At 54.4% G+C, this 9666-nt stretch overlaps 1 protein-coding gene across 1 annotated transcript; it reads right to left on the reverse strand.

Moving 5' to 3' along the window:
• Positions 1-1626: 1626 nt before the first annotated feature.
• CD93 (CD93 molecule) lies at positions 1627-5164 on the reverse strand. Its single transcript, XM_059037730.2, has 2 exons — positions 2630-5164; positions 1627-2366 (listed from the first exon to the last, which is right to left on the reverse strand). The coding sequence occupies exons 1-2, from the start codon at positions 4546-4548 to the stop codon at positions 2342-2344; spliced, it is 1944 nt and encodes a 647-aa protein (XP_058893713.1). The 5' UTR covers positions 4549-5164; the 3' UTR covers positions 1627-2341.
• Positions 5165-9666: the final 4502 nt, after the last annotated feature.

The following is a 9666-nucleotide window of genomic DNA, read 5'->3' on the forward strand; positions in this document are numbered from 1 at the left end:
TATTTACAATAGCCAGGACATGGAAGCAACCTAAGTATCCATCATCAGATGACTGGATAAAGAAGATGTGGCACATATATACAATGGAATATTACTCAGCCATAAAAAGAAACGAAATTGAGTTATTTGTAGTGAGGTGGATGGACCTAGAGTCTGTCATACAGAGTGAAGTCAGAAAGAGAAAAACAAATACCGTATGCTAACACATATATATGGAATCTAAGAAAAAAAAATGTCATGAAGAGCCTAGGGGTAGGATGGGAATAAAACACAGACCTACTAGAGTATGGACTTGAGGATATGGGGAGGGGGAAGGGTAAGCTGTGACGAAGTGAGAGAGTGGCATGGACATATATACACTCCCAAATGTAAATTAGATAGCTAGTGGGAAGCAGCCGCATGGCACAGGGAGATCAGCTCTGTGCTTTGTGACCACCTAGAGGGGTGGGATAGGGAGGGTGGGAGGGAGGGAGATGCAAGAGGGAAGAGATATGGGAACATATGTATATGTATAACTGATTCACTTTGTTGTAAAGCAGAAACTAACACACCATTGTAAAGCAATTATACTCCAATAAAGATGCTAAAAAAAAAAAAAGAAAAGAAACTTATGGTTACTGGCAGGTAAAGGGGGAGATAAATTGAAAAATTGGAATTGACACATAACATACTACTATGTATAAAATAGATAATAAGGACCTACTGTATAGCACAGGGAACTCTACTCAATACTCTGTAATGGCCTATATGGGAAAAGAATTTTAAAAAGAGTGGATATATGTATAACAGATTCACTTTGCTGTACACCTGAAAATAACACAACATTGTAAATTAACTATACCACAATAAAATTTAAAAAAAAAAAAAAAAAACGGAGCTATAGCACCTACATTTCAAAACTGGCAAAAGGGCATCTCTCCTTGGCTCTGAAGGCCGTGCACACAGAGTGCCGACATCTGGGGCGGAGTGTGGATCCTGGCAAGTTCCCTCTCTCTGTCCTGCGCCAGAGCGGCAGAGCCCCCGTGCCCTCTGGGTGCCCGGGCCTCCCATGCTGCTCAGGCAGCTTCTAAGGGCTCCGACCTGCAGTGAACCTGGGCTGCTTTCCAGGCACCCAGGCAGAACTGGCAGGGACAGAGAGCCACCGACAACAACAGTCTTAGTTGTGGGAAATCTTCGCAAGTGAGCACTTAAACACGAGACTATAAATTAAACCGGCTGTGAGCAGTGTCTGCGGTTGCACTAGATTGTAATTATTCTCTCGTTCTTGCTCCCTCCCCTCTTGCCCCCTTTTTTAAGGCAAAGAGCCAGGGGATTCCTGTGCCGTAGGCAGCTCTGGGCCAGCACCCGCGGGACTAGTCCTGACTTGGTGGTGCTATGGCCACAAGCCAGGATCAGCTCTCAGGAGGCATCAGCCACCGTGAACCATGCTAAAGGCTTATGACAGCACGTTTAAACCTCAGCCCAGCAGCTCGCTCACGTCCTCCAAAAACCATCACGGCATCCAAGCCCAGGCAGCTGCAGAGGAGGCAGGAGAGCAGCGGGGGCATGGGGCCACCTGGCCCACAGACCAGTGGTCCTTGACCTTTGTCCTCACGAGCGTCTGTCTCATCAATCAAGCCTGTGGTGACATCAGTACATTTATTTAGACGAATTGATTCAAGTAGTTTTGAAACAAACTCTGCCCTCTCACTCTAGCTTCCAGAAACACTTTTAACTCACTTCGTATAATTTTCCCCACATTGTTCAGATTTCATCTGCAAATAAACGGAAGACGGCTAGAACCTGAAGAACTAGAATGTCCTGCCTCCATGCCACCGAAGCAAATGGAAACCCAGGAATGGAAAGGAATGTCTCCAGCCTCAACATGTTCCCTCGGACAGAAACAGAGCTTCTTGCATAATCGAACAGTTGATCGGCTCAGCCTCTGTCACACCAGGAGGCACAAATCGTTTCAGTCCTAATTTTCCCTGGTTCACAACTTCTTCTTCGATGGTTACATGGGCAGAGAAGCAGTTCAAAGGGAGCCCATGAGCACCTGACTTGTCACGCCCAATCCAGAATCAGGGTGAAATGAACTCAGTCACATTTGAATTTGAACAGGGAGAGGGAGGGAGAATTGTTAACACGCATCAGATTCCTGAAAGGACACCGGACCCACCACTTACACAACACACGCGTGTGATACCTGCACAGTTCCAGTTGCCAGGCGTTTAAAGAGAAGGTTGACAGCTATTTGCTAAGATTCCAGTCCAGTCTTCCAGGAGGATGGGGGTCCTGCTTCCAACAGGCACCTGCCTCTGAGGACGGTGGTCACTGTCAGTGTCTTGGGGCCTCCTCAGCTTCAACAGTCTGTCCCCGGCGTCGGACTGTGGGGAACAAACGGGGACACATTGGAAGCTGCAGCCCCAGCTGTGCCATCTGGGCCGCTGGCGTGGGGAGAGACCCACGGGCACCGAGCCACGGGCAGGGCAGCACCCCCCGTGAGCACACGCGGGCCTCGGGTGACCCCAGCCGGGGCCATGCCTGCCCCTCGCCCTCTGCCTGCTGCACGCCATGGCCACTGCCTCCGCCCCAGCCGATGCCTGCCGCGTCCCCCCTCCCGCCCCCTTGGCCACCCAGCCTCCTTCACCTGTAGGGATTCTCCGTTGCCCTGCTCTCGGCTCGCTCAGGGACCCAGGCGTAGCTGTCTGCTGCGCTCTGCGGCTTCCTCTCCTTCTCCTCTCTCTTGGCTCTGCGCTTGCGATAGACCAGGAGCCCCAGAGCCAGAGCCAGCAGGAGCAGGATGGCCACCACAGTGCCCAGGATGTAGAACAGGAGCAGCTTCTGCCCGTCCGTGCCATCGTCGCTTTGCTTGGCGGTGAAATCCTCACCTGCGGAAGCCACACGGCCGGTGGTGGCCGTGGGGTGATGGGTGCTGGCCTCCATCCAGACACCAGGGGACCCACTGGGGGCCAGCATGTCGGGTGGGGCAAGGGAGATGGGGACGCTGTCTGGGAGGGAGGGTCTCCTGGTGGCGGGAGCCACCGTGGAGGTGCCCTCGGGGTTGTCCCTGGTGGGACTGGACGTTGCGGCAAAAGACACGAGCCTCCCCTCTCCATCTCCTGTGTCCTCCCCTTGGGGAGGCCCAGCTGGTGGTCCTAGGGATGTGAGGCCCCCAGTGCAGGAGACCCCATCGGGGGACAGCTCCCAGCCTGGCAGGCAGCCACAGCGGAAGGACCCCTCCGTGTTGAAGCACAGGCCGCCACAGAGGCCGCCCTGCGGGCCTGCGCACTCGTCCACGTCCACGCACTGGGTGCCGTCCTCCCCGGCCAGGACGTAGCCCTCCTCGCAGGGGCAGTAGAAAGACCCATCTGTGTTGGTGCAGCCCTGGGCACAGGGCGAGTGGCTGGGGGCACACTCGTCCACGTCCACACAGGCCCCCTCTCCGGGGCCACCAGGCTCGTAACCCACCCAGCACTCGCAGCGGAAGCCTCCGAGGGTGTTGACACACTCCTGGGCACAGGGAGTGTCCTGGCACTCGTCCGTGTCCACACAGTCCTGCTGAGTCGAGTCTAGCTGGTAGCCTGGGGGGCAGCGGCACGTGAAGTCCTTCCCGAGGGGCCCAGGGACACACGTGGAGCCCCCTCCACACGGGCTGGAGCTGCAAGGGTTCCGAGGGGCGCAGGTGACCAGGTCGTCCAGGAGCCGGAACCCCGGCCGGCAGCCACAGCGGAAGGAGCCTTCCCCACCTTCGAAGCAGTCCTGCTGGCAGCCTCCGTTGTTGAAGTCGCAGCTGAACTTGGGGCTGACGCAGAGGGGCCCTGAGCTGTCCCAGTCAAACACATCTGGGGCCTTCTCCTTGCACAGGAAGTAATGCTGCCAGCTCTCATCCCCTTCCCCACAGGCCACGTTGGCCATGGAAGCAAAGGGCACGGCCTGCAGGGAGGAGCTGGTGGCCTGGAAGGGGGTGGTGTAATTCACCTGGCCCGGGCCCCCCAGGGTCAGCGGCCGGCACATGCCTTTGAAGCTGAACTTGCACACAAAGCCCTCGATGTTGCTCCCAGAAAACCTGGAGTTCCCACACGGACCCTCGGTCCACTTGGAAAGGCGGTTGGCCAGGGCCGGCACGGACAGGTCCAGCATCAGGGACACGCAGCGCTTGGAGGTGCAAGAGTTCTTGGCTTCCTTGTGCCAGTTGGTATACGACGTGTCCTCCCCGCCGCCCACCCAGCTGAAGCCCTTCAGGGGCAGGTTGCTGTCCAGGCACTTGCCCTTGTCTCGCTGGAGCCCAATCCAGAACCTGCCCATGCGCTCTGCCAGGGGCGCCCCTGGTGGCAGGAGCTGGGCCAGGGTGCGCTGGACGTACAGGGCCTCCTCCTCGCTCTTCACCGTGGCCAGGTCACCCCCTTTCTTGCTGCACTGGAGCTGGGCATCGTCCGCACTCAGCTTGACCCTGTGGGCTGTGTAGCAGGCAGCCCCCGCGCAGACCACGGCCTCCCGGGCAGCGGCAGCCCCTGCGCAGGGCTGGACCAGCAGCAGCAGCAGCAGACGGGCGGGACCAGCCATCATGGTCTCCGTGCTCCCCTGGGCGGGAGGCTGGCGGCCCGGTGGTGACAGCGGCAGCCCCGGCTGAGCTCCGAGGGGAGCCGAGGGCTCAGACGTGGACACTCCGTCGCAGGGAAGGACACAAAGGCTGAGGGCTTTCCGCGGCCCCCTGACCCAAGGCGCATCCTGTCGCTGCACTTCTTATTCCTCACCGGATACGGGGGCTTCCTGTGCTGAATAAATAGCCTCTGACTCCTGTTGCCTTCATCACGCTTTTGTTGTTCATAAAAGGAGCCAGGCAACGTCGCCGGGTCCCGAATAAGGAAGCACAGTGGCATGGGGGAGGGGGCGGGGAGTTGTTCTTTTGCAGCTTGGAGACACCGGCTTGCTTTCTTGGGGGGCCCGTCCTCCTTCCCATCCGCGTGAGGGCACGCTGTGGAGTGAGTAGATTTGGGGGGCCAGGAACTTGAGAAACTTGGTATCCCATAATAAAATTCCACTTTGGTTTGCATACAACCAGAAGAGGAAGAAAACTAACCCGCAGAGTTGAGACACGAGGCCACGGATGGTTATAATTTTCAGCCTTTTTTAGAAGCAAACTGGACTTTCCTTTTCCCTCTCTCATGTTCCCTTTGGCTTTGAAAGACTTTTTTCTCTTATTCCCCTCATCGTGAACTTTAAATAGATAGGCAATTTTAAAATAGGAACTGGGCCGTGGGAATGTCTGAGTTTCTAACACAATGCCAAGCTCCTCGAGAACATTCAACCAAATTGGGTGAAATTTGGCAGTTTTCAGGGTTTCATAGTACAAATATTGTGTTGTGATGTAGCAGCATCACAAAAAGCACCAGAAAGGAAAAATGAAAATGTCTCTGGCCTCAAAGCCTTGGGCTTGCATGCCTGTTTTTCCTCAGCTCGGGGGTTACGGGAAGGGCAGGAGATCTGGGCCCAAAGTCAGTCCAGGCCGTGGCCAGCCTCCTTCCACACGGAGACTCATCAAAGGCCCTTGAATCTAAAAGTTCTTTTCCTGTGATGACAGATGCGTTTTGCTCATCGGGGCTATCATTGGTTGGGGTCCCTGAGAAGTAGACCCCAGACATGGATTTGGGCCAAGCAGTTTATTTGGGAGGGGGGGGTGATACAGGGACAAGGAAGGGGCCAGCACAGGGTGACACTGAACAAGCAGGTGACCGGGGGCTCCTGGGGCTCCTGGGATCCCCAGGAGACTGTGTGGACCATGTGTCAGTCTCCCCAGTGAGGGGAGGGGGCTGGACACCCCCCTCTGCTCCACTCCCCACTGGAGCCGCCACTCCTGGCGCTCTGGGTGGATGTAAGGGCCCAGTACCCAGAGGGAACGCTTGGTGGAGAGTGGCGGGACCTGCCCAGGGGCTGAGCTGGAGCACCTCAGAGACTGTCTCTCCTCAGAGATTCGAGAAGGGCGTCCTGGGAGTCGGGAGCTCACTGGCTTTCAGCCTCCACAAGGAATAAAGCACCCATCTCAGATTCCAGTCAGAGACCCCTCAAGGGGTGCTCCCTATGTCCTTTTTATCTTAACCGGATGTTTGCGAGAGTCCAGAGATGCTTTCTTAGAACCCATAGAATTCTCCCTGTGCTCTTTAGTGCCTGTGGAGATCCAACCATCCACACACCCATCTATCCATCCATCCATCCACTCATTCATCTATCCGGATATCCATGCAACCATCCATCCATCCATCCACCCATCCTTCTATCTATCTATCTATCCATTCATGCATCCATCCTTCTATCTATCTACCCGTCCATCTAGCCAGCCAGCCATCCACCCAACCAATGTTAATGAAGGCCTTATTATGTGCTGGGCTCAGCACTGGGATTCTAGGAGAAAACTCCTGCCTTCATGACCCTTGACATCTCTTAGAGTGGACAGATTTGATCATGTTGAACAGCTGTAGCTGTGACAGGTGCCTCAGGGTGTCAGGAAAGGTCCTGACGGGGTTGGGGGGTGGACAGTTGGGACAGACTCCTCTGGGGAAGAAAGGCAGTGGAGCTGGAATTTAAAGGAGGAATAGGTAAGAGAGGAAATGACATCCACATGGGGTCATAGCATGTACCAAGGCCCTGTGGAGGGAGGGACATGACCTTATTAAAGGAGTGAAGAAAGAACGGTCCTACCAGAGCCTGAGGAGTGAGAAGGAGGGACCTGGGGAGCCCAAACAATGACCACTGGGGGCTTTGTTCTGAAATCCGGAAGGAAGCACTGAAGGGCTGAGACCTGTATGTAAAAGCTTCCCTCCCTCTGTGCTGCGGGGAGCAGGCAGGGAGACCCAAGCGGTGTGGGAGGACCACTAGGCTGGCGAGCACGGTTTCAGGCATAGATGAAGCTGTGTCTTTCCCTTTTCTGTGGAAGTAAAGCAACTATAAAAAATTTTTAAGAATAAAAAATGTAAAAACTAAAGAACAAATAAAGAATGAAAGCAACGCCCTTGTGCCGCGGTGTGAGCTGCTGCACTGGCCCTCCGGGGTACACTATCCCACCTGTGCAAAACCACACAAGGACACACCTCCCTGGGGGTGGCTGGTGAGTTTCCAGCTCTTTGAAGGGATAGAACACATTTACCCTAGGTTCAAATCCCTCTCTGCCACTCATGGGCTGTGTGACCTTAGACAAGCTGCGGGACCTCTCTGTTCATGCACAACAGTCCATGGCAGTTGCTCGCATCTCGTGGGGCTCTGTGAGGGTTCAGTGGGCTCGCACCTGTGCCGGGGGGTGAGGGGAGCCACTGTCTCACCGGAACGCTGACCAGCCAAGACCACGCGAACTCTGCCTCTGGCAACTGGCATCGAAGCCTCAGCTTGGCCATTTGCTGGCCTTGGGATGGGACCCAAACACTACACCTCCAGAGGGCTTGGTTTCCCGGTCTGTCAGAGGGGCAAACGGGAATCCTGATGCCATCCCCCCTGGTGTGGATTCCGTTAAAGTAACCGAGAGACAGAGGCACTGGCCGTGGGGCTGGAGTACAGCAGACTCCCTGCTGCTACTCTACCCGCAGCAAAACCCAGTGAGGCAGACCCCAAACTCCCACCCGTCCCCACTGGGCAAAACTGAGAAGGAGGAAACGTCTGTTGTGCTGGCTGCAGACAGGCAGCTTTTCTTTTTCAGACTCTCCACCCCGCACCACACCCCCGCCCCTTTAGAGCCTTTGTTTGGCTCCTTGGCTGATAATCATGCTTGTAAAGCATTATTGATTTTTCCACATTTTGTAAATAGTGTCCTCATGTAATTTGTCATGCACAATATTTACAGAAAACTTGACTGGGTCAAGAGTTGTTTTTAAGGCTAACTTGTGCTCACCTCCTGGATCTGGCTCTGACCAGCAAAGCCGCTTGTCAGCACTTGGAAAGAGATAAATCACCAAAAAGAACGGCGCTTTCGGCAGATTCTGTCTCCAGGACGGCTCGGGTGTGAAACACGGGATTGTAAATCCTGCTCGTGCAGCTGGTCTGGCAATTTTCAGGATCCGTTTGGCATTTACAACGTTCTCAGTGGTTCCAATAAGTGGGCATACAATTTAGCCCTAATCAGGCAATATAATTTTATAGAAATAAAAATGATCTATAGGCCTCACATCCAAGATTCGATTCTCCGTGAAAGAAAAGCAATTACACAACAGTTGTTAGCAAAGAGGTCATGCAGGTTGAATACATAGAATTTATTTCCTTCGGGAAGCTGACAGGGAAATCTTGGAGATTCCTGAGGTGTGTTGACCAGATCTGGAGGGGTGGATGTCTCAAGGATGAATCGGAACCAACCAGGTACCTCCAGGTCTATGGCCAGGGTCTCTCAGGTGGGCACTGGGCCGCCACTGACAGCTGGGGAGACTGGAACGCTGAGGAGCCCTGTGTCCTGCCCCAGGAGCACGAGTGAAAGCTGGGCCTGTCTGCCAGGCCAGGACTGCTGCCTCTGCCTTGTGTGGCAACCCCAAACAGGAGCAAATGAGAGTAGTAATCCCCGCCTTCTGTAGCTGTGATCAGTAGTCAAAGTGTGACACAAACCCAGGGACGTCAGGCAAGTATCTTTCCTCTCTGGGCCTCAGTTTCCCAGAATACAAATGGTGCCACCCATCACCCCCAGAGGCGTGGGATTAAATGATGACCTAGCATGGTGCTGGGTGCCGTAAGTGCGTCATTATTACTCATGTGAATACTGCCTCACACTTACTACGAAACAGTTCTTATGGTTATAGCTACCATTTTTGCCCCAGCTGATTGTCAAAGGAGCCCCCAGAGGGTGGAAATGTCCAGGGGGCCATCAGGAGGCCCATGCACCGCTAGCTTTTGGAGCAGAGACAACCTGTCTCCCCTGGAGGTGAGCTGGGAGCTTGACTGCAGGCAGCGGAGCACTGAGACCCCTCGGTCAAGTACTGGGGTGTCCAGTCTGTGGGAATATTGGTTATGGAGTTCCTTGAGTGCCCTGGGAGCACTCTAGAATCTGGTCTTTCGAGGCTATTCCATAGAAACTTGGCATCATCCTGAGATGTGAGGTTAGAGGTTCCAGGTAAAGTCACCCTGTGAATTCTCCTCTTATGCCTGGCCCAGGCTCCGTGACTGCAGGTAGGTGACTCAACACTCCTGGGCTCTTAATTTTCCATCTATGAATGGCCACTGTGACCTCTGACCCTTTCTGCACAGCAGGGTGAAGTGAGGACAGGGAAGGCTGGACCGCCAGCCTGTATCCATCGTCTGGTGAGGGCATTCTCTGGGAAAACAGAAGAAGGATGTCCCTGCCTTGACCTCCCATGAAGAACGGACGGACTGAATTTAGTTCAATGCGGTCATTTTGAAAATGAACCAGTTTGCTTTTTAAATAACTTTTCTTGAAATAACCCTTTGCAAGCTGCTTTGTTTCTGTCCGCCTCCACACCTGCACCTCCCGAGAAGAGGGGCGAGCGTGGAAAGAGGAGCTGGACGGGGCAGGGACTATCACACAGGTAGCTGGGGGCGGGGCTGCACACTTGGGCTTGCTGGAGATGAAGGTGGCACTTCGAATCTGCCCTGGGTGCAATGGAGAAGCATCCTTATTATTTAGGCCTTCCAGCAGGGACTGGATTTTCATGACTGACACCCCAAAAGCAGCACCGAATCCTGTTAAAACTAATGAGA

This window comes from Kogia breviceps, chromosome 14, assembly GCF_026419965.1.
Source record: "Kogia breviceps isolate mKogBre1 chromosome 14, mKogBre1 haplotype 1, whole genome shotgun sequence".
Taxonomy (NCBI): Eukaryota; Metazoa; Chordata; class Mammalia; order Artiodactyla; family Physeteridae; genus Kogia; species Kogia breviceps.